This window comes from Canis lupus, chromosome 12, assembly GCF_003254725.2.
Source record: "Canis lupus dingo isolate Sandy chromosome 12, ASM325472v2, whole genome shotgun sequence".
In the NCBI taxonomy this organism is placed as follows: Eukaryota; Metazoa; Chordata; class Mammalia; order Carnivora; family Canidae; genus Canis; species Canis lupus.
Window position 1 is genome coordinate 63068064 of NC_064254.1, and position 22620 is coordinate 63090683.

The 22620-nt window shown below is 46.3% G+C and overlaps 1 protein-coding gene across 1 annotated transcript in view; it reads right to left on the minus strand.

Annotated features, from left to right (window-relative positions):
• Window positions 1-19952, minus strand: part of LOC112658497 (prolyl endopeptidase) — a 117638-nt gene extending 97686 nt beyond the window's left edge. Inside the window, exons 1-2 of the mRNA XM_025444721.3 lie at window positions 19867-19952; window positions 14552-14626 (exon numbers count right to left, since the gene is read on the minus strand). Coding sequence (XP_025300506.1) covers window positions 14552-14626; window positions 19867-19911 — 120 coding nt within the window. The 5' untranslated portion in view covers window positions 19912-19952. The remainder of the gene's footprint in view (window positions 1-14551; window positions 14627-19866) is intronic.
• Between the last annotated feature and the right edge of the window lie 2668 nt (window positions 19953-22620).

The following is a 22620-nucleotide window of genomic DNA, read 5'->3' on the forward strand; positions in this document are numbered from 1 at the left end:
TTTCTTCATGCATATCTTTATCACTTGGGCAAACCCTTTTCATGGTGAGGGTGGCAAATTTTCTGTAATGGGGCTTCATGAAATTTAGATTTCCACATACTGTCTATATGACTTCTGATATCTTAATCAGGAAAATACCTTCTTGGTCACTTAGGGGTTCATAGTCTGGCTTCTTGGTCTAAAAATCAGAATAAATCAGGGGAAGAGGGAGAAAACGAGGAAAGAGAGAGAAAAAAAACTCATGATGTTAAAGACGATGATAGACAAGCAGGGTGAGGAGAACCGGAGTCATCTTTGTTCTTCTAGAAGCTTCAGTGTCCGCCATCACACTCCAGAGTGTTGGTCAAGTGACTGGAATCTGGAAGCCCATTAATGAGGCCTGCAGCTGAGCCTCTGAAGATCAACTGTTTAGACTTTATTACTATGGATGGATCTGCACACGTCGAACAGCTGTAAAACTAAAAAACCCTACTGACATCTCCTTTTGCTCTGAATATCGGAAAGCTCCACCGGCAAAGCAATGTTTCAGTTATGCACAATGAGAAAGTTCTGGAGATCTGCTGTACTGCACTGTGCCTGTAGTTAATAGTACTGTCCATGCACACAAAACTCGGGTCAGAGGGCAGATCCTGTCTGAAATGTTCTCACCACAATGAAAGAAAAGAAAAATGAAAAGCCCCCTGGCAAAGGGTCACTCAGGTGGGAAGCTGGAGAGAGATTCCTTTACCCTAAACATCTTCAGAAAGAATTTCTTGGTCGTCTGAGGTACTGTTTTTATAATATTTTTATAAAATATTCAGTGAGTATTGGAAGCAATGGGGCCTGTATTTTAATCTACAGAAACAAGTCCTCTCCTAAGTACAATCCATTCATATGTGAGAAAAATGCAGCATACAGGTGGTTACTCGTTAACTAGCTATATAGAGAGAACGCCACAATTAATGTAAGATAATCTGTTTAGATGGATCAGGGATAAAGGTTAAGTGTTGCAGGAGGAAAAATAAAGGAGAAACTACTTCCAGGATGGGACGGGGTGAGGCGGAGTGGGGCACGCTGGGGTCAAGACGACCAGAAACCGACTTGGGCTAACAACCTCCACTCTTCCCAAATAAACAACAGAAATTAAGGATGGCCCTATGCACACCCTACAAAGTTTGAGGAGTTTCTGCTGCAAATTATACACGCACACACGTTATGTGTGTGTAAATATATATACAATGTGTGTGTGTGTAAATATATGTAAATGAATGACCCCAATAAAGCAACTTTCAGGGGCTTCTGGAGAAAACAGCTGGTGTCAGAGCAAGGCCTGCAGAAAACCATGGTCCCCGTCCACCGGGAGGCCAGAGGGAGAAGCATATGTGGGTTCCCTCTCCCTGCTGGGAGTGTAGCAGAATTCAGAAACGACTCTCCAAGTACAGGGATACCCTTAGAAAAAAAAAAAAGCAGCCAAGGGGTGGCAAAGCTCATCCCTGATGCTGTAGGACCCAGGCCCGGAGGGCTGGACAGTCACACAGCAAACTGAAGGCAGGTGAGGCCAAACAGAGAATTGGAGGCAGCTGCTTCAGGAAACATGTCTAGAAATTCCATTCCATAAAGGAATGGAATAGTGTATTTTACAAGACTAATAAGAGGAATGTATACCCTCCAAAAAAACAGAGCAAGAGTGAGGGGGAGAAGACGAGGGCCCCATTTCTTCCAATACTCACTGAATATTTTATAAAAATTAACAGTACCTCAGACGACAAAGGAAATCTTAAATCTCAAGAAGAAAAGCTGGTTCTGGTCACGATTGTAGCCACAATGCCATTAACCTCAACTAAATGAGGTGCCTTTCTCTTCCTGGCCCCACAAACCCATTACTCGTTCCCAAAGAGGAGAAACATTGAATTCAAGTGGTGAGAGCCCCAAATCCACCGGGCTTGTCTTTTAACATTAAAATCCCAGAGTGGGTCCATCTCTTCTCTCTGGAACCATCTGCCCTCAGGGAGGAAGGCTCACACTGAGCTTCCAGCTACACGTGATTATCAGGGCAGGTGGGGCTTTCCAGAAGTCCAGCCAGATCTCTGTCCACCTTCTCTGCCTGTCCCGTATGTGCAAAATGGCTTGACCTTATAGTCAAGCCTTGTTCTCAAATCTGGTCACTACCAGGGAGCCCATTCAAAGCTCAACTTTAATGCCATTTGGCTCAATCCTTTGGTATAGATGCTACTAACCAGAAACCTGACAAGGACGGAGGTTACCTCAAATCCAAACCCAACTAAAATCCTGAACATGAAGACATTAAATGCATTTACATCCTCTCTTGAACAACTACTTGATCAATGAGGGAATCTGTACTATAGTAAGAACATTTAGAAAACAAGAAAAAGACTATTTAGAATTGAAATGCATGAGATGTAGCAAAACATTTGGAGGTGATACCTATTTCTTGTTGGTACCTCTGAGAAGACCTGCTGATAGAGTAGCGGGGGGAGGGTGGCCCTCCCAGCACCCCTCCCCGGGATCCAGGGAGTGATCCAGGGTGAGGCAAACCATCCCGAAGCATGAGGCTTGCACTGGGTGCAAGGGCAAGTTTCTTGACTCACACCCACATCGGGGTAGCTGACCTGATCCGGTCCCACAGCACTGATTTCAGGAGTGGATCTGAAACAAGCTTGGGGGACACTGTTGGTGCCTGGGTGTGCCGTGTGCCGAAGGACAGCAATCACACCGTGACGGATGAGGCACGCCTGGCACAGGTGCTCTGCATCTGAATAAAAAGGCTGGGCTGGAAAGTGACAGTTGTGTTTTCAGGAAGTTTGTGGTTTACTCTCTCTCTCTCTCTTACACTCTCTCTCTCCATCAGATTTTACCATTTCTGGGCACCAGTAGCTCGCACCACCGTCTGTCATAGATGATGTTATTGATACCTCTGTCTGTATTCTAACTACTCTAACTCCCTTCTACATCCTTTATGTAAGTGAACCCTATTCATTGTCATAAGCAGAGTCTTTCCATCAATTCTTCTCTATGGGCAACAGTCAATAAGGTAGTCATGAACCCAGGCAAAACAACCAGATTCCTTTTTCGGTAACAGAGACGAACGCTGGAAGACAGAAGTTATCTCATCTTACAAGATTTGGGGATATGAGGTCTGAGTAAAACCTAGAGAGGCAAGGCCCATCTTTCCCTACCACATGGGACACTCAGAGAAAACAGAAAAACAGAGAAAAGCCAATGATCTAAGAGACAAAGAGAGACAGGTGTCCAGAAACATCATATGTACTCCTGGATTGAGCTGTGCGTAAAGGCACGTGAACCCTGACCACCAGGTACGTGAGCCCCTCAGCTCCTTTTTTGGATAAGCCAGCATGAGCTGAGGCTTCAGGTCCCGCTAATCAGGAGTCCTAACATAGCTCTTCTAGGGGTCCTGCAGTCGGCTGAGCAAGGTGAGGTCAGCCGAACACGAGCAGCCCACGAGAGGAACCAACCAGAAGCTTGCCCAAGTCCTGGCTGGCAAAGCCTGAAAAAAGGCATATCTACACGAATGGTGTCTTATCAGTAAATGAGAAAGGGAAATTAAATTAAATATTCCAATCAAAAAGTTTTAAAGTAACAAAAGAAAAAAAAAAAGAAGAAATTAATGAACCAGAAAATTAAAAAGTATAACTTTTAAGTCCTCAAACTGCTTCTTTTTTTAAAGAAAGAAAAAAATCCCACAGATTTCACCAAAGCTTCAGCTAAACTAATCAAGGGAAGTGGAGAGATGGTACGGAAACACAAAATTAGAAGTGATAAAGAGATACAGCCATAGACAGGGTAAATTCAATAATGTGAGAAACATTACAGATAACCCCATGCTGGTAAATTTTAGAATCATGAGGATATGGACAACTTTCTAGGAAATACAAAGGACAAAAATTGATCTAAAGAGAAAGAAAGAAGATTTGAACAAGGCAATAACCATGAATGAGGAAAAGAGCCCAAGAATTAACTGCAACAAAAGAATCCATCCCCGATAGCTCTAAATTATCACGTAGATCATTTCCGTGCTATTTAAAGTGCTCTAAAAAAATAAATAAATAAAAAATAAAAAATAAAGTGCTCTATAATAAATGGAATGGCAAGTGTTTATTAAGCACTTACTTGAGTCTACCATTTTGCTGCATGGTTCAAAAACATCATCAGTTAGTTTTCACACAACCATACACAGTTTTCTCCAAATTGTACGTCTGAATTTTCAGAGTATCAAAAGATATGACCAATGTCACATCTGATGAAACTGGCATAAAGATTCAAACCTGTCTTTCCACCTCTGAAGCTGCTCATTAAATGACCCTACGCTATTGCCTTTCCCATGAATAGAGAGGTTCAAAGATCTCTACGGGTTCTCATTAATTGCTAGGGGGAACAGGGTAGAAAGAAAATTCTAGAAGAAGGGAGACAAATTAAGAAGCTCCTGAATGTCTAGCACAGTGGGAATGCATGTCTGAACCAGGGTAGTGTCTGTAGGGATTTTAAAAACAAAAAAGGAGAAAGGCATGAGACTATTTATAGAGGCAGAACTGGAACTCCCAAGAAACACGTGTATGATTGAATAGCCGTGTAGATTCAACACGTGTAGATTCAAATGGCCACAGTGCTGTACAATGTTATGTAGGAGAGTCCCAGGCATCTTTATTCTAACACATGCCTTGGTTTCTCCCAATGACAAAAGAACCACAAACACTGTCCCTCCACTTTATAAAGATGCTATAATTAAACAACAACAAGGCATCTACTAGAACTTCGGCTCCTTGAAAGTGGACCCCGTATAAATCAGAGGTGTTCGTTCTAAGGCAGTTTCCCCAAGCATTTTGGACCTTAGTTATGTGGGGAAGTGTTTCTACAGAAATCAGGATGCTCCAGAACTACAGCTTGGGCACTCGTATCTTACCAAATGGAATCATCTAAGGATGGTGATTTTTAGAACTAACTGCCTTGTTTCCTGGACATGGCAGTGTGGGCTGGTGGATGGATTTTACGTACCTAAGTTTGAGGCAGAGGAAGAGAGTCTGGGAGAAGTCAGAGTTATCTCAGTTCTCTAGCTGTTAGCTCTTTCCCAATGGCTCTCCCAAACACCCTATATTTGCTATCAGCATTTCTCATTGGAACACTGTGGATGATTAAGACCAAAGCCATCTAAGTGGCCACAGGGAAGATATTAGTGTTAAACATATTCAAGTACTTGAAAGCATTTTGTCAGTGGTCTAGGATCTGCTTTTCTAAAAAGGGGCTTTCCCCTCCCCACAGGGGGCTAGCATCCCAGCCTCTGCTCAAGATGTGGCTCAGCTTCCTTTCAGCATGGATCTCTAGCAGTTCAAAGGTTTAACCTAATGCTTGCCACAGTGGGCACACAGGTAGAAGGAAGATAGGGGAGGAAAGACAGGGAATAAGGGGAAGCCAAACACATGAAGAAGGAAGAAAAGATGAAACCAGCAGACCTGTGGCATCTGGGGAAGCCAGCATCCATTCTCCATCTCCAGTGTCCTCCCTTCTTAGCAGACAGGAACTCCAGGTAGCTTCCCGACACTACGGGAGCCAAAGAGGGTCCCTGTGGCTTCTAGCAAAATCTCAATGCCACAGATCAAAGAATGACCACACATTTGGAGTTTGGCCAGTCAAAATTCCCTCTCCTGGGACAGTCATTAAACAAGGGATGGATAGTTGAATGAAGGAAGATCAGTGATGCCATCAGCAGTGCTGGGTGAAAAGTGGAAATTCCTGCCATGGAGCCCTAGAACTATCTGGTTCCTGCCTGTTCCAAGCCTAGCTCTTCACTCCACCCCAAGAGCTGTCCTCATCCTTGCCATAAATTCCCTATTCCCTAAGTTGGCCAGAATCCATTTCTGCTTTGCATCAAAACTCTGGTTACAGAAAGCACAAGAAAAAGAGCCAGCAGCACTTAGAAAAGAGGATGGTCTAGTATCAGCAACTTTCTCATATCTTTTTTTTTTTTTTTTTTTTTTTAAGGAAGGGGGCAAAAGGGCAGAGAGAGAGAGAGAAAACCCCAAGCTGAGGGTAGAGCCCAACATGAGGCTTGATCCCACGATGCTGATATCATGACCTGAACCAAAATCAAGAGTCGGACGCTTAACCAACTGAGCCACCTATGCATCCTGTTTCCTTACACTTTTGATGATTATCCCACCCGCAGATCAAAAGGAAGTTGTTCTCTAATTACATATTTCAACTGTGGATTTATAAGACGTATGTATACAAACTATGGTAAGAGTAAACATTTCCAAAGAAAGGAGTGAGATATTTAAGACCTTACAAGTCTTGGAAATTGAGGTAACGTGGTAAAATATTTACCTAAAGCACTTCCTGTTTCCACTCAAGAATGGATGGCACAGTAGTAATTCCAAATCCAGGTCCCTACACGAAACATTAATGAATGGGTGGAAGGGTGTTTTACAGGCCAGCTTTGCCAGCGGAGATCACAAGGTCCCAATTAAAGGAGGTATACCAAATAGCTTTAAAGTCACCTTTGCCCTTGGTGAACCGTCGATGCTCAGAACACTGAAACCTCGCTTAGAAGTCACAGTTCCATGGAGAAACCACCAATGAGCAGAATGCATGCACCTCTATCTTAAAAACCTAAGCTTCAAAAGGAATATCCTGCTGGATGAAAATGAAGAGTCTTTAAGTTCGACATTCTGACCAAAGTTTGACATTCTGACCAAAGACATTCTGACGCTTGGAGCACTAGAGTCTGAAGGCTCAATACCTTCAAGGAACAGTGCCCCACACTGTACCATCTTTGTACAGACCTCTGCTGTGTATGGAAAGTGATTTCTTCCACGTATTTTCTGAGTTGAATGTCATTAAAACCCTGGAAGCTGGGGCACTTGGGTGGCTCAGAGGTTGAGCATCTGCCTTTGGCTCAGGGAATGACCTGGGGAGCCTGCTTCTCCCTCTGCCTGTCTCTCTCTCTCTCTTTCTGTGTGTGTGTGTCTCTCATGAATAAATAAATAGAATCTTAAAAAAAAGCAAAACAACCTTGGAAGCCAGATGAACTGCTTATGATTATACTCATTTTATAGATGAATAGAAGGAATCTGGGCTAGGTAGCCTGCCATGATCATAGCACAAGAAAATGGAAGTATAAGAGCTTTGATTTGTGTGCTCTGACTTCCAGCCCCACTTGGCAAGTATTCTCTGCCCCCTGCACTGCCTCCCAACAGAAGTAACAGGAATGCCTGCAAGCTCACGGGATGAAGGAACGACCCACAAAGAGGACATTCACAGTTTGTCCTCAACTATTCAAAGAACACCATAAACTCAAACTAGTCTTTTACACTTTCAATTAATTTCCAGTAAACTTTATCTGCTATCTTTTGGCTCAGAGACACCGAACTACCCCTCACAGCACTGGAAGTCCTGGAAACAAGTTTCTATCCTGTTCGCTCTGCAGCCTGACGGCACAGTGGCCTGCCGCAGAAATGCCACCGGACAAATGAATCTTGCTCACCTGGCTCCACACTAGTTCTCCTCCAGGCTGGCTCTGGTTCCATGCTAGGAAATGCACAGTGTCTCGGGAGATCTAGGCCAGACTGGTACCAGAACAGAGCAGAAACTCCTCACACTACAAGCTTTTAGGGTTAACCTTTAACAGTGAAAACGAAAACACGCAAACAAACAAGAGACCTCACAGTAGGTAGGAAGGATGGCTGAAAGCAGGTGTTGGCCTCCCTAAACTTTGTGCTTCACTGACCTCTGTGACATTAAAATACCGACAGTGAAATTCTAGCCTACTTCAATATCCGAGAGATGACCAGAAGTCCTTTAAGATTTAAATCGGGGATCCCTGGGTGGCTCAGTGGTTAAGCAGCTGTCTTTGGCCCAGGGCATGGTCCTGGAGTCCCGGGATCGAGTCCCACATCAGCCTCCCTGCATGGAGCTGCCTTCTCTCTCTGCCTGTGTCTCTGCTTATTTCTGTGTCTCTCATGAATAAAAAAATAAAATCTTAAAAAAAAAAAAAAAAGATTTAAATTGGGGATCATCCTCTGGCTGGCTCAGTGGTTTAGTGCCTGCCTTCAGCCCAGGGCGTGATCCTGGGGTCCCAGGATTGAGCCCCGCATCGGGCTCCCTGCATGGAGCCTGCTTCTCCCTCTGCCTGGGTCTCTGCCTCTCTCTCTCTGTCTCTCTCTGTCTCTAATTAATAAATAAATCTTAAAAAAAAAAAAAAATTTTACATCGTGCCTGCCTGGGAAGGAAATAGTGCAAGGGCAGGGGAAGAGAAAGGTGGCATGCCCAGGTTTCTTACTCCGAAAGACTAAAGGACCCTGCTCTCCTCCTAGTTCTCGTCGCCCCTTAGCAGCAGGTGCGATGAACTAGCTCTAACTATTCAGCCCAACATGGGAAGGAAGAGCAAATAATGTCCTAGAAAGGGAGACCAATGTTGTCTAGTCCTTTGATCCTCTCTGGAACGATGGTAATTTTATTTCATTTTATCAGAAGGCGTGAATATAAGTAAAAGCAACTCTTCTGTTTCCTTGTTGCTGGTTCTTACTAGGGTTCTTCTCTCAGGATCCACCCAGGAAACAGCTGTGGTTACTCTCATTTGGCCTGGGGCAGCATTCTGGGGTGGGGGTGGGGGTAGGTAGGTAGGTAACATGGTCCTACCATGGGGGTAGAAAACAAATCAGTCATTATATAAATGCAGATGATCTGCTACTAGTTACTCCTCTACCCAAGTCCCAGGACACAGTTTCTGTGAAAGTCAGATCTGACAATTAGTTACAATGAAGACAGCTAGCTACCCCTGGAAAGATATAGATTCTTTCTCTGTGCATCTCCCCTTCAGTAACTCAGTAACAACTTCTAGAATCTGTAACTAAGAAGCTGGGAGTCACAAAAAGCCCAGTAAGACCAAGAGAGGCAAGAGTTGAGAAGGACACTGCTTCTATCTGGACACCCACAGGTGTCCACAACCACCCCGTCACCCAACACGGGGTCCACGTGCGCAGGGAGGAACCCAGGGGCGGGAAGTTTCTGGATTTGACAAGTGGGCCACGGCTGCCCCCGCCCCCACCCCCGTGGAGGTTGGTGTCCACTGATGGGCCACGTTCCTGGGAGTGGTGACAGAAGATGGGAGGCAGAGGAAGACAGGGCCCTGGGCCTTGATGAGACCTGAAATAACCTCTGAGCAGGGCACCCCCCTCAAGGGGCCGGGACACCAGCGGAGAGGAAGAAAGGGGTTACAAAAAGGTACGGCTGGCTGTGGGGGTACAGGGTTTGCTGGTTTGCCACCAGAAATGAGAAGGGAATTTGGGAAATTTAGAAAGTTAAAGACAAGGATGCCAGCCACATGCACACTGATGTCAGTGGCTGGACGAGCCTGGTGATCACACTGGAGGCTCAAGGTGACCTCCGTGTGAAAATCCTGGGGCGCAGAGACAGCTCCGAAACGCCTCCCACGATCTGCGTGGGACACGCTGGAAAAACGCCTGTTGAAAGGGGAGGAGGAGCTGCCTGCCTGTTGGGACCTGCCTATTTAGTCCTCAAATCATTCTTTAGGACTGCAAACCTCCCCTCTCTAGCACCGCATGCTGAAAACGTCCAAGGCGACCCTGGTGGTCCACTGACCCCGGAGAGATTTCACTATGGTTCAGAAGCTTCCAGAGTCATACCTAGGTCCCTGCTTTTAACCCAGAGCTTTCCCTTTATCTGGTCTTTGTTGCGGAGTTCCTCTTTCCATATGGATTCCCCACAATTGTTTTCCACAAAGGTCATTTTTAAAGTTGTAATCGTTTGGGGCACTGGAATTCTGCATCCTTCTCCCACTTAATACTCTATCACAGGCGATTCTTCAGGTTACTGAGCAATCTCTACAGCCCAACATTTTAACAGATGTATCTGCGACTTCACGGAGCAGATTCAACATATTCTCTGCAAACATTACACCACTGTTGGAAATTTTTCACTATTGGAAATAACACCCTTTTCGAGATCTCTGTATTTCCAAAGTGGCATTATTACCCTCCCAGGAGGCGTGAAATCTCTTTTGCATTCCCAACTGTTAGCTTTTTGTTGCTATCAGATGGATTAATTTCTCATTATTAATGATATATGAGGGCTAACAGTTTTATATTTGTTTTGTACATATTCACTCTGCTGAATCATTAACTCTAATAAGTTTTCATTTGTTTCCCTTAGGTTTTCTAGACACATGATCATATAATTTACAGTTAATGATAATTTTCTTTACTCCAGATTTTGGTTCATGTTTTATTATACTGGTCAAAGCTCTGTAAACACATAAAAATGGTAGTGATGGTGACATTTTAGCCTAATGTTTCAGCTGTTGTTTTGAATGCGATGTCATCTCGATAAAGCATTGTTATTCCTACTTTATTTCTAGAGGTTCTTTAATTTCTTTTTGATATTAATTGGGATAATTATATAGCTTTATTTAATCCATTTCTATACTAATATTAAACTCTTCTTTAATTCCTGTGATAAATCCTGCTTTCTTTGAAATCTACTAACGTGTATTTATGCTCTTTTATACACAGGAAAGATTGGCCCATATACCTACACTGTCCAATACATAGCCCTAGCCACATGCGGCTGCTGAGCACCTGAAGTGGGACTGCTCTGAATTGATATGTGCTGGAAGTGTAAATCATGCATTGTATTTCAAAAACTTAGTCTCAAAAAAAAGGGGGAAATATTTTAATATTATTTTATATTGATTACCTATAGAAATACTTTGAAAAATACTGATTACATAAAATATAGTACTATATAATTAATTCCAGCTGTTTCCTTTTACTTTTTAAGATGTGGCTACTAGAAAAATTGGAATTATATATGCAGCTGGTATTATATATCTACTGGGCAGCCCTGGTGTGTTTCTTCTTTATTCCTCTTTATATTTTTCCTCAAGTATTCATATCAAGGTTGGATTTACTTCAGAGAATCAAGTGAGTTGTGCAGGATCTTCTACAATCTGGAACATTTGCTATAAAATGGGATTACATGGGCCTTGACAGCTTGAAAGGATCCATCTAGATTCAATGCCCTCCTACCCTGGATTTTGAGCGTTTTTTAAGCTACAGATCTGCTCAGCTATTCTGTTATAAAGGATAAAGCCTTAAATGCCAGGTACTGTCAAAAATGGGCAACTCATATTAAATACTAGATTAAATCAAAGACCTACTGATAGCATTTCAGATTTTAGTATAAAAGAGCTACAAATGTTCCTCCGCTTCTGACTGGTTTTTATTGAAAAGCAGCTTTTTCTTTGTTTTGGAGGCTCTGTGACGATACTCTTCTTTCTTCACACCAAGGTATGACTAATACATCTTTGTGCGTGTGTGTATAGCTATGAGCAGAAAATGATCATGCTGCTCTTCTGCTCACTGGAAAAGCTCACCCTACCTTTTCAGTCTGAGACCAAAATTTAACTCCTCAGAAACCAGATGGTATACTAGCCTTTGTCAATACCAAACCTGTTTAGAGAGGAGTGAGAAGGGTGTGTAGGAAGACCGCAGAGGGGAGGCAAAAGCTGCAAAGCCCCTCTGACACCTGAGCGAAGCTGTGTGCACAGGTCAGCCTGGGCACGGGGGCCAGCCCATGGTCCTCGCAGAAGGACCACAAAGTCCCATGGCAAGCACAGACATAAATATATTCCTACACCTTGCATTCCCAAAGCTGTAATGCTCAGTCTTTTTTTATTATTATTTTAATATAAGGTTGATAACCACCTGGGGTACCTGGATGCCAACTCCTGGCTCCACGCTGACTAGCTGAATGACCTTGGCCATGTTACTTAATCATTCAGTAACTCAATTTCTTCATCTGTAAAATGGGGACTATAAAAAGATCTTAGGCTTTGAGAATTAAATGACATAGGGCATAATAAGCTACCAATGAAGTGCCTGCCACACAGTCAGCATCCAATAAATGTATTCCATGAAAATAATAGCGTATACTCATTAGCTTCTATCAAACGTGGACTATAAGATCACTAGCAAGGTTTCATCTACTAATAAGTGGCATGTCAACCATGGGAGCAGCTAGTATCAATTAAGGAACAGCAAAGACTATGTTCATCAACACACAAACCAAAACTGGGTCATTCTGACATTGCCGAATCCCTCAATCACCAGCAAAACTTGAAGAAATCCAGGTTGTACCCAATACCTCGAAGTGATCATCACAGAGGCAGTTCTTGGGGACAGTTTTCTAAGAGATGCACAGGATGTTCACTCCCTTCCCTGGTGCTTCCCATCCACTGTAAGTCATGCAGCTGCCTGTGACTCTCCATTTTCAGGCTCAATCCCGGTCTCAGCTCAAGCCAATGCTGAGTGATCAAGGTCATCTGCGGCAGGGTCGAGGTGTGGAGGCAGCCCCACATCTGCTCCCTGTGCCTCCTAGCCTTCACTGCAGAGCTAGAGCCATCACCCTCTTCTAAAGCTCATCATCTGTTTCTCATTTTGGAATAGCTACCCATTCATCTCTATAACCAACGCTACATGAAAACCCAAACACCAGTCATTCCTACCCACCTTTGTCTTTCTTGAAAGGAATCAGGAAAGGTAAGCAAGAAGGATTATAAGCATTAGGGAAAACCATTAGAAAAACCTCAAAGTGGTGGTGTGCTTACATCAAAGACAAAAGGCAAGAGCTTCTGAAGCGAGCAAAAAAGGACAGGCATGTTAGGAAGAATGGGAGAGGGGGACAGAAAGGAAAGCAGGTACTGGTGCATGGGCACGAAGGAGGAAGAAAGAGACGATGTGGGATTTACTCAGTAGGAACCATCTCTTCCTGCCTTGACTTTCTCCTCTTTCACAGAACATCAGGCCTCGCTAAGCCCTTTGGTCCATTCCTTTCCTCAGCAAGCTCTTTCCCAAGGATGAGAAGGTGGTGGAATCTGTTCCCCCACAGACCAACCAGGGGGTGGCGATGGGCAAGGGCAAATCCCAACCCCGCTAACCAGGTCCACATCAGAATGGAGCACTTTCCTGGCAAATGTGAACTGCCTTGGGAATCTGAGTTCAGTTCTGAACTTTATTTATGGTGGTAAGGGCACCACAAGACACAGGAGGAGGGAGCTAAGACCTAGGCTTTTTGGAGGCTGGCCTGGAAAACCACCTGGGGTGTATTTAACAGTGCTTTTCAAAACATGGGAAATATACTCTGGGATTGTGAAGAAGCTCACATAAATTTCTGGAAGAGGGAGCGTATTAGAAATAGTATACATATTCCCATGTACTAAGTAATATGTATATATAGTTATAAATAGGAGTCAAGGAACTTGAGATGGATTGGAGAAACATGATCCCCTCGCCCGAACTTATTTACCACAAACAGTATATGTAGGGATGAGTCCCATCTGACAAGTCTCGGGCACACCAAGGAGAACAGAATATCTGTAGGAGACAGCACTCAGGGGCAACTTCATTAAAGAAGAAATTTCAGCTCAAAATACTCTATGTTTGGGGGCACCTGGGTAGCTCAGCCAGTTAAGTAGCTCAGGTCAAGATCTCAGTGTCCTGAGATCAAGCCCCTCATTGGGCTCCACACTCAGAGGGGAGTCTGCTTGAGGATTGTCTCTCTCCCTCTCCCTCCATCCCTCCCCCAACTCATGCACTCTTCCTCTCTAAAATAAATAAATCTTTTTAAAGAAATACTATGTGTTTCTCCAAAGCAATAGGAAAGCTTGTATTTTTGGATAGAACAGAAAGTTCTCCCCCTTACCCCCTTACTTCCATAAAATGTAAGAGTGTTCTTATATTTACAATTTGGTGTTTGTTTTTGTTGTTGTTGCATTAAAACCAATAAGTAATCCAAGACCAGCACTCAGTTTTCAAGACCTGATATTTGTTCAATATAAAGTTGACCCTTGAACAACACAGGTTTGAACTGTGGGTCCACTTAATACATGAGTTTTTTATGGTACAGGACCATAAAAAAGTATTTTCTCTTCCTTGTGATTCTCTTAGTACCATTTTCTTTTCTCTAGCTTCCTTCAAGAATACAAAATACAATACATAGAACATATAAAATGTCTGTTGACTGCTCATGTTATTAGTATGGTTTCTGGTCAACAGACTGGTAGTAGTTTACTTTTCAGAGTCAAAAGTTATACTTGGATTTTTCAGCTGCATGAGGGGTCAATGCTCCTAACCCCCAGGTTGTTCAAGGGCCAACTTTATAGGATTTCTTTTTCCTTCAGAAAAAATGTTTAAGGCAATCTTTCCTTCACATTAAGTTCTCATTTATACTTGATAAAAATCAGTCTTCTTTCTTTCTCATATTTTCATTTCAAATACCTGGTTCATCAGTGTCACCATAAACATTACTGCAAACATTTTCTTTATTTTCTCCAGGACTAAAATGCTTTCACCTTTCTCCCATGAATCAGTCGACAAAAAGTGGTAGCACCAACAGGTACATTCACCATCCCATGCAGAAAACACGGGAAGATACCAGGAAGGAAAAGTCATAGCTACCGATGTCTAGGGTTTGCTGCAAGGAACTGAGACCATCTTATCTTTAACTTATGAGCCCCGATTACCTTTGTCTGCTCGCTGTCTGGGTCTTCAAGCCAAGCATAAGGGTCATAAATTTTATGTCCATGATAATCCTGTACCTGCAAAAGACAAAATGCGGTATTGGACAATTAGTGTCTCACCTCCCCCACCCCAATTAAATTAGTAATTCCTGAATGTAATAGAGAAAAACAGGAGAAGGACAGGCAAAAATACCCCAATTGGCTCACTGGCAATGTGTCTGCCCAAATTACCACATGAACCAAAGCTGGCAGGTTCTCAAAGGTGTCAAGCCACCCGTCATGAAAAGAATGTTTTAGCTGGAGAGGGAAGAAAGATGAAAGGTCAGAATAGGGAATTGCTCTGTCTGTACAACACAAAACAAAGGCCTGCTGCTGTGCTAAAGAAACTTGAAAATGTGTGGTCAGTGGCAAAGCACAGAATCACACAATGCAGCCGAGACCAAGAAGGGCATGTTTGTGAAGCAACTACCACACACGTGCTTAGTGGCTTATTTTCTGTTCCCACTAAGCTTGCTAATGATTAGAAAATCTCCCTACGTATGTAATACAATAGGTTTTGCCTTTAAGTCTAAACTGCCAAAAAGCAAGTTACCAACGTGTAGTGTAATGGTTCCAGTTCACATCAGCTAAAAAAAAGCTGACTTAAGCACAAGAAGATTTCTAAAACCGAGGCCTTTCTTCCCTTTTGTGTATTGTTATGAAATGCTTACCAAAAAAAAGAGGCACAAAGGCATCACCCATTCAGACTAGCCTGGTATTTGAAAAAAAGACAACTGCTCAGTGTGGGTAGGGTTGGGCTGGCTGAGGGGAAGTCTTCAGGAGCTCCCCATCGAAGGGACCATCAGAAACGCCTCCAGGCTTCTGAGAAGCCCAAATCCTGGGCCTGGCCTCAGAAACTGAGCGAGGCCCCCCGGAGTGGCTGGGAGTCACCCCCCACCCCCCGCCCCAGGTGACCAAACCCTTAGGAAACTTCCTCTCCAATTTCCTACTATCCTGATAAATCCAACTGAAACCACATGGCCAACATCCTTCCAGTAAACCTCTCTGAACGACTCCAACATTCCAGTTACAGCTTCTCAGAGAAGGTCTATGGGAACAATACCAGGAGCTCAGATGAATTTTTAACCTGTCTCCTTGCTTTGGCTATGACGTCAGAAGGTAAGGGCTCTTCCCTAACGCAGGCAAACCGCCTCCCGGAAAAGGAAAAGCTGCCGTTTCTACCGCTGGTCACGGTTCCAGGTGGCTGCTGGCCAGGTGAGAAGAATCTCCTGGTGCGGAAAACCCCAGGCTCTCCTTGCACCGCGTCAGGTGCCAGGGGAGAGAACACCTGGAGGAATGCATACCTGGAATAACGGGTAGTTAAGGCAGAGAGCTCAGAAACCCTTCTCATTAAACAACTGACAGATGCAAGGGACGTAAACACCGGACCAGAAACTCTCCGGACCAGTTTTCACAAAAGTCCCAATTTCCACCCCTTACAGAAAAACCTCTCTCAATTGTTGCTGATTGTTCCCACTGAACGAAGACTTTTTATCTTTTCTGCTTCCCTGCAAGGCTTTCACATTTTACACACCTCGGAGTGGTTTTGAATATGCTTAAAATAACCACCTTTTTTCCTCTGACAATAAGAAATCAGAAAAATTTTAACGTTGCAAAGGATCTTGCAATCCAACGTTTGCAGGAGCGTGAGGGCAGGCACAGGACGGCAACATGCCCAGGGCCACACCGAGTTCAGAACCAGAGCTGGGACGGAAAGCAAACCGCCGACGGCTTTTCCCCAAATAGTCCTTGGAGATGATACACCGGACGCTTTAAAAATGTTCCTCGATTATGATGTTACTAAAACTCAGACGTATCCATAAACTCGTCGTCAGAAAGCAGAAAACATTAATAGGAAATCATGCCACATTTGCCTAAGACTAGATCCAAAGCGGTGAACATCTGCTGAATATCCACACGGTTGCCCCTAGTGTTTTAAAGTGACCTTGTAAGAAGGTGGATGATCTTTTTTTTTTTTTCCTACAGATTATGGAATGCAATTCACAGGGTCAGCAAGAGTAAAGGTCAACGATTTACCGTTCACTTGGAGACCACTGTGAACTAAGCAGATGTCAGCCCCAGCCAGATTTCAGCCCCCCTATCTCACTGGGAGGCTCTTACGAACTCATTTTCCAGGTGAGGAAACTGAGATCAGAGGGTTAATAAGCAGTAGAACTGTGACCCTCTATGAGCTAACCCCCAAGCCTGTGGGCTCAACCTCGTGCTAATGAACCCGGCCAGGTGTAAACTGGCAGGTCCACACCTGGACCCTGACTCACAGCCCGGTGGTACCTCCTGAACGGTGTTCACCTCTGAGGAAACAGCCCCAATTTTCCTGGTACCAGCATGACCATCTCTAGCAGATTGAGGTCAGTTATTCAGCAGACATTTTTAAGCGGGGTAGGAAACGGATTCTCTCCAGGACACTCCCAGGAGCCAAGCACCACCACCCTCCTCCTCTGCCCCACTACTTCTTCTTCTACAAGACCATCCCCTACAATGTGGGGTGGTCTTCTAGCCACATCCCCGGAACTCAAGCTGTGCAGTGTCGATCTGATCTGATCTAAGCTTGCCAGTCATTCCTCACCTCCCCAAAAGACTTTAAAAATAGAGACCCTCATAAGGCACTGTTACTATTCAATATTTTACTTGTGCTATTCAATAGCTTACCTGCTGATTGCAGGATAAATTGCAGAGTCCTACACACAGCGGGCAGACCCATCAAATATGACCTCCCCCCTCCCTGCCTTTTTTTTTTTTTTTTTCCTTTTCCGGGCCCGATTTGAGCTTATCCACCCATGGATGGTCACAATGGCCTTCCTGCCATCCTACAAACAAGTGCAAGTCCACAACTGTCCAGCCCTACATAACTATGATTTATTTTAGTCACATAGCCAGGAATGTCCCTTCTACCTTATCCAACTGGCCAACTTCCAAGCTCAATTCACATATGATCTCTTCCCCCTGATGGAAATTAATCCCATTCTCCTCTGTGTTCTCCACTCACCCTACACACTCTTCTAACCCCTGTAGCAGGCCTGAATTTCCTGACAGCAACACACCGGGGAGATGGACAATGGCATTACACTGGCAGTGGCGTGGTTTCCAAATTTCTGCTCATTAGGGCAGAAATCCAGCAAAAACGGTTGCATACTCCAACCCCATATCTCTGCAGAAGACCACATGGTGATATATGGCTGAGAGATGTTCCAGTGACAGAGAGCCGCAGCCCTCTCTAGCACCTGGTGGAGAGAGAGACAAACCCATCCAAGAAATTAAGGCTACAGTTTGAGTAAATGCGTAAGTCTAGCCTAAGGCTTAGTAATCAGGACTCTGTCAGAGGGAGAAGATACCCCATGCAGGCTCTCAGGGCTGGGATAAGTACACCCTGGGATCCACAGCAGGGTCCAAGCTGGACCAGAGCTACATCCCCTTGGCCATTGAAGCTTAGGGTTTTCATGAGTTCTCTGGTGAGAAGAAACTGGAGAGTATTAAAATCCATGGTGCCTTTCGAGTTAATTGTTCATTACCATTCTGAGTTCATTGTTCATAATCTTTTTGGTGTCTTTATAAAATCCTCACTTAACCCTTTCTAAAACTGCAGGATTTTGGTAACCCAAATGGGGAAAAACCAGGCAAGAAGCAATCCCTACTAAAAACAACACAAACCTAAAGGGACACTTATCAAGCCACAGAGTAGACAGTTCTTTCTATTTTTATCTATCCTGAAAACTCAAAGATCCTGAAGAACCCAACTGAGATATTCACATGTCTTCCGATTACTAAAGTCTGGCACACTTCAGGGCTAGACTGTCATGTGAATAAATGAATGGTGATATTCTTACTGCAAACGTAAGTCCCAGGCCCTGTGGCTAGCCAAGCCGGCACTAATATTTCATATATGAGAAAGAAGACCTATAACAGGTACATGATCTCCCTGGTGGCATCCAGCGACTGAGTAACAAAACCAGAACTAGCACTCAGGTCTTCTTACTTGGTCTGCCCCCCCTTTTCCACGCCAGCAGGATCAGTTTACTCCCATACACAAAGGAAACACAGGAATAAAGCTTCTTGGGCCGTTAGAGTAAATTTAATAAGCGAGCAGCTGAATAGACTGAGAGAACATGGTGACCAGATGGCCACTGGTCACAGAAACCAGGAATGCACAGTGCCACTTGGAAGTCTTAACTTGAAACAACATGTCCTTTACTCTAAGGCCTCAGCACCTTTTAACCCCAAGTGAAATGCTGCTCTCAAGTACACACCTCCTGGCTGGCATACACCGGGTCAGAGTAAGCAGGAAAAAAAAAAAAACTGGATGTATAGATGCAAACATTTTTTTTTTAAATCCTGATTCTATTTTAAGGAATCTGAGAAATTTGGCTATTCCTGAGAGAATCATGCCCACAACGCTTGGATTCACTCCAGTTCCTAAGATGCCAAATTAATTTTTACACACACACACACACACACACACACACACACAAAGGGTGTTTGCCCAGATTTCCACCCACTAGATCTCAACAGTTACCCTGAGCTCATCTACAGCTTATGTAAATGACGGCTAACCCCTCCACTAAGCAAAAACAAACTCCTTCCAAAAAAAAAAAAAAGAAAGAAAAAAAGCCATCCCCTCTCCCTTCTTCCCAAAGGCCCCCTCTCGCCCTGCATCAACTCCTTTTCCACTGTAGGAAAACTTGGATCTGCCGTGCAACCCTGCTGGGGGGACGGCTGCAGCCTCCGCACGGCTCGGTGCCGGGTCTCCGCATCCCGGGCGCCCGGGCCTGGGCCGGGCAGGCGGCTCCACGCGCGTCCTAAAATCGAATGAATGAACTTCCACTCGTTAAGGATTTTCAGTGTGGAAGTTTAAAAAGTTTGCTTTTGTTTTTTAGAGCCATCCTCCTCCGCCGCCCCCCGCCCCCGCCCCCCAACACGCACACACACACTTTCCCCCCCCACCACGTTCCAGCAGGAGCCTCCTCGGTCCGAAGGCGGGGACACGAGCGGCGCCCCCACCCCGCAGGCCGCCCATTCCTCCCGGGCCGTCTGCCCTTGACCCCATTGATTTTTTTGGGGGGGGTGGGGGGAGGAGGAGGAGGAGGCGGCCCTACGGCGGCTGCAGGGTCGGCCAGCAGCGCCCCCGGCCCGTTTTTTTGCAAACAAAGGCCGAGGGGGAGGGGCGGGGAGGGGCGCGGGGGGCGCGGGGGGCGCGGGGCTGCGGGCGCGGCACCTGCGGGGGCGGGGGCGGGGGCGGGCGGGCGCGGGCTGGGGGTACTCACGGCGGTCTCGTCGCGGTACACGTCGGGGTACTGGAAGGACAGCATGGCCAGGGGCGCGGGGCGGGGGCGCGCGGGGGCGCGGGGCGCGGGGGCGCGGGGGCGCGGGCTGCGGGCTGCAGGCAGGGGCGGCGCGGGCGGCGGCGGCGGCGGCGGCGGCTCTCGGCCACGGCTCCCACGACCCGACCGGCGGCGCGGGCGGCGAGGACGTGCTGGAAGCAGGAAGCCGCTGCCGGCGAGCCCGGGAGCCCCTCCCCGGCGGGCGGGCCCAGCGGCGGCGGCGGCGGCAAGAGGGAGCGGGCGGCGCCGTGCGTGCGGCGGGCCAGGCGCACAGCTCCCTCTGCAGGAGCGCCCGCCCCGCCGCCCCGCCGCCCCGCCGCCCCGCCGCCCCGGGCCGCCCTCCGGACGCGCACCGCGCGGTTGGGCACAGCAGAGCGCACGTCCGCCCGCCGCCCCGCCGCCCCCGCCTGCTTCTGAATCGCGCCCCCCTGCACCGCCCCATCCTCGGGTCCCCGGGCGCGGTGGGGCCGCACGGAGAGACCTTGCCTCCCCCCACCCCACCCCCGCAGGGCTCAAGAGCTCAGGGCTCAGGGTGGCGGTGGGGGCGGGGGGCTGATTTTCACAGCCGGCCACCCCGGACTTGGAAGGGGGAAGGGTCGTGCCCGGTGACATCGCGAAGGAAGCACGTCCCCCTGAACTCCAACACCCCTAGTGGGCGCTGGGTGCTTGGGCATCCACGTGACAGGGAGCCCTGTGCTTCCAGGAGGTGGTGGCAGGACAATGGGCCAGCCCTGCTCCGCTTGGGGGGGGGGGGGGGGCGGGGGGACTAAGGTGGGGAGCAGCATCGAGGGCCTTTGGATCATCCAGCCAATCCCCTACTTCCGTCCCTGTCCATGCTGTCCTTGCGTTTGCTTGTTGAGCACCTACTGTCATCCCTGCAGGGGAGAAAGGAGCAGCCAAGGTGCTTGACCTCAAAGTCATGATGACGCTCTAATAGTCCTATTTCTCCGTCCTTGGGCTAAAGGTTTTGCTTTCTGGATCATTGGGAGCGGAGGGGGGAAAGCTTGAGAGTCCGTCCCCATCATCAGGGCTGTGGTGTGGGTCTCCCCTTGTGTTATGTGCTCCTGACTTCTTAAAAGTCCCCGGGGGGATCGCCCGGACGTGACCAGAAAAGTCCTCCCCATCCTGAAGTCCAAGTGGTACATGGTATCGGTTGTGAAGTCGTGTGTTCTGTTCCTGTATCATCCCATTTCCGTGCCTCGCTCATAGTTCGGTGTTTCTGTTCCTGGCACAATGTTGGATCATGTTTTGCGTCTGTTTCCAAAACCCCCTCCTTGGGCAACCTGAGAATCTTCAGCCCTGGGCAAGCTCACATTATTGGTGCCAAACTCCGTGCAAACAGAGACATAGTGCTCTGCAGTCCAGCATTCCTGAGCCCAGTCACCAGCCCCTGCCTTGCCTGCCTGTCACCTGGCCCAGGGGACTGCCAGGCACTGCCCCGATGCTTCTGCCACTTGTGGCAGGGTTCTTAAAGAGCAGCCCAGAAACACCTGACCCAGGTCACCCCCTAATAACAACGATAGGAATAATAGTTAATGCTTATCGAGTGCTTCTTATATGCCAGGAAATTATCTTATTTAAACTTTATGAGATAACTAATATTATCCCAATTTTATGTTGTGGAAAACTGGGGGTGACCTTTGGGGTCACGAAAATCATTAACTGGGGGTCTTCAAAAATCATTAAAAAAAATAGAGCTAAGATTTCAAAGCCAGATCTCTCTGATGCCGATACCCAGTCATAATCACTCCTCTTCATAAATAAGTAGAAGTAAAAAAATAAAATAAAATAAGTAGAAGTACTCTGTGGTCTATAAGGACACCCATAAATAGGTGGGACTTTCCCAGGGCCTCATTTTAGCAGAAAAGGAAGAAATTCTGGGAATTGTGGTTAGCCAAAGGACAAATCAAGCCTCAGGTATCATCCTCCGTTCCCCTCTAAGCAGTTATGCTGGTGCCCAGCTCCTCTGGGCCCTGGAAGCCAGAGGTTTGTATGTGGCACAGTCAGTGCACTGGGTGGTAGCAACAGATTGTCTGCAACCGGAGTGAGGTGGAGTGGAGAAGGCGGCCCATTCCCCTTTTTGGCCAGACTGTGCACTACCTACCTTTTGCCACATATTTGATATGAATCGTCTGCTTTAATCCTCCTTAAAAAAAAAAAAAAAAAAAAAAAAAAACCCCACTTTACAGAAAAAAGGAATCTCAGCAGCTTTAAAGGAATTTGTCTGAAGTCCCCACACGGCTAAGACAGAGCCAAGGTTCAAGTCTGTCAGTTGACTGCAAAATCCATGCTTTACCTTGTCCATAGGAAATGAAGAAAAGGGAAGTATTCGAACCGTCTCAGAACTGGACATTCTTCTTCCAGAATAAACACCAGCCTGCTCTTTGACCTGTGACGCTGCACATTATTTGCAGGAAAATTACAGAATTAGCTTTGTAAAAACTCCTGCTCTAACTGGGAAAGCATTCCCACAGCGCAAGGCCCCCGGGGAAGGGGGCTAGCAGAGACGTAGAAGGGCCTCCAGGGAAGCCCGCAGCCCGATCTCTATTGCTTGACCTCCAACCCTGTACCTCACTCTGTTAGCCAGAGTTACGGTGGTAAGGAGGCAGGTTAGTGGTATTTACTGCCGCTTGACTGTCTCAAACCCACTCCAAGTGCTTGGCCCGGCATTCTTCCCAACCACACCTAGTAATGGGA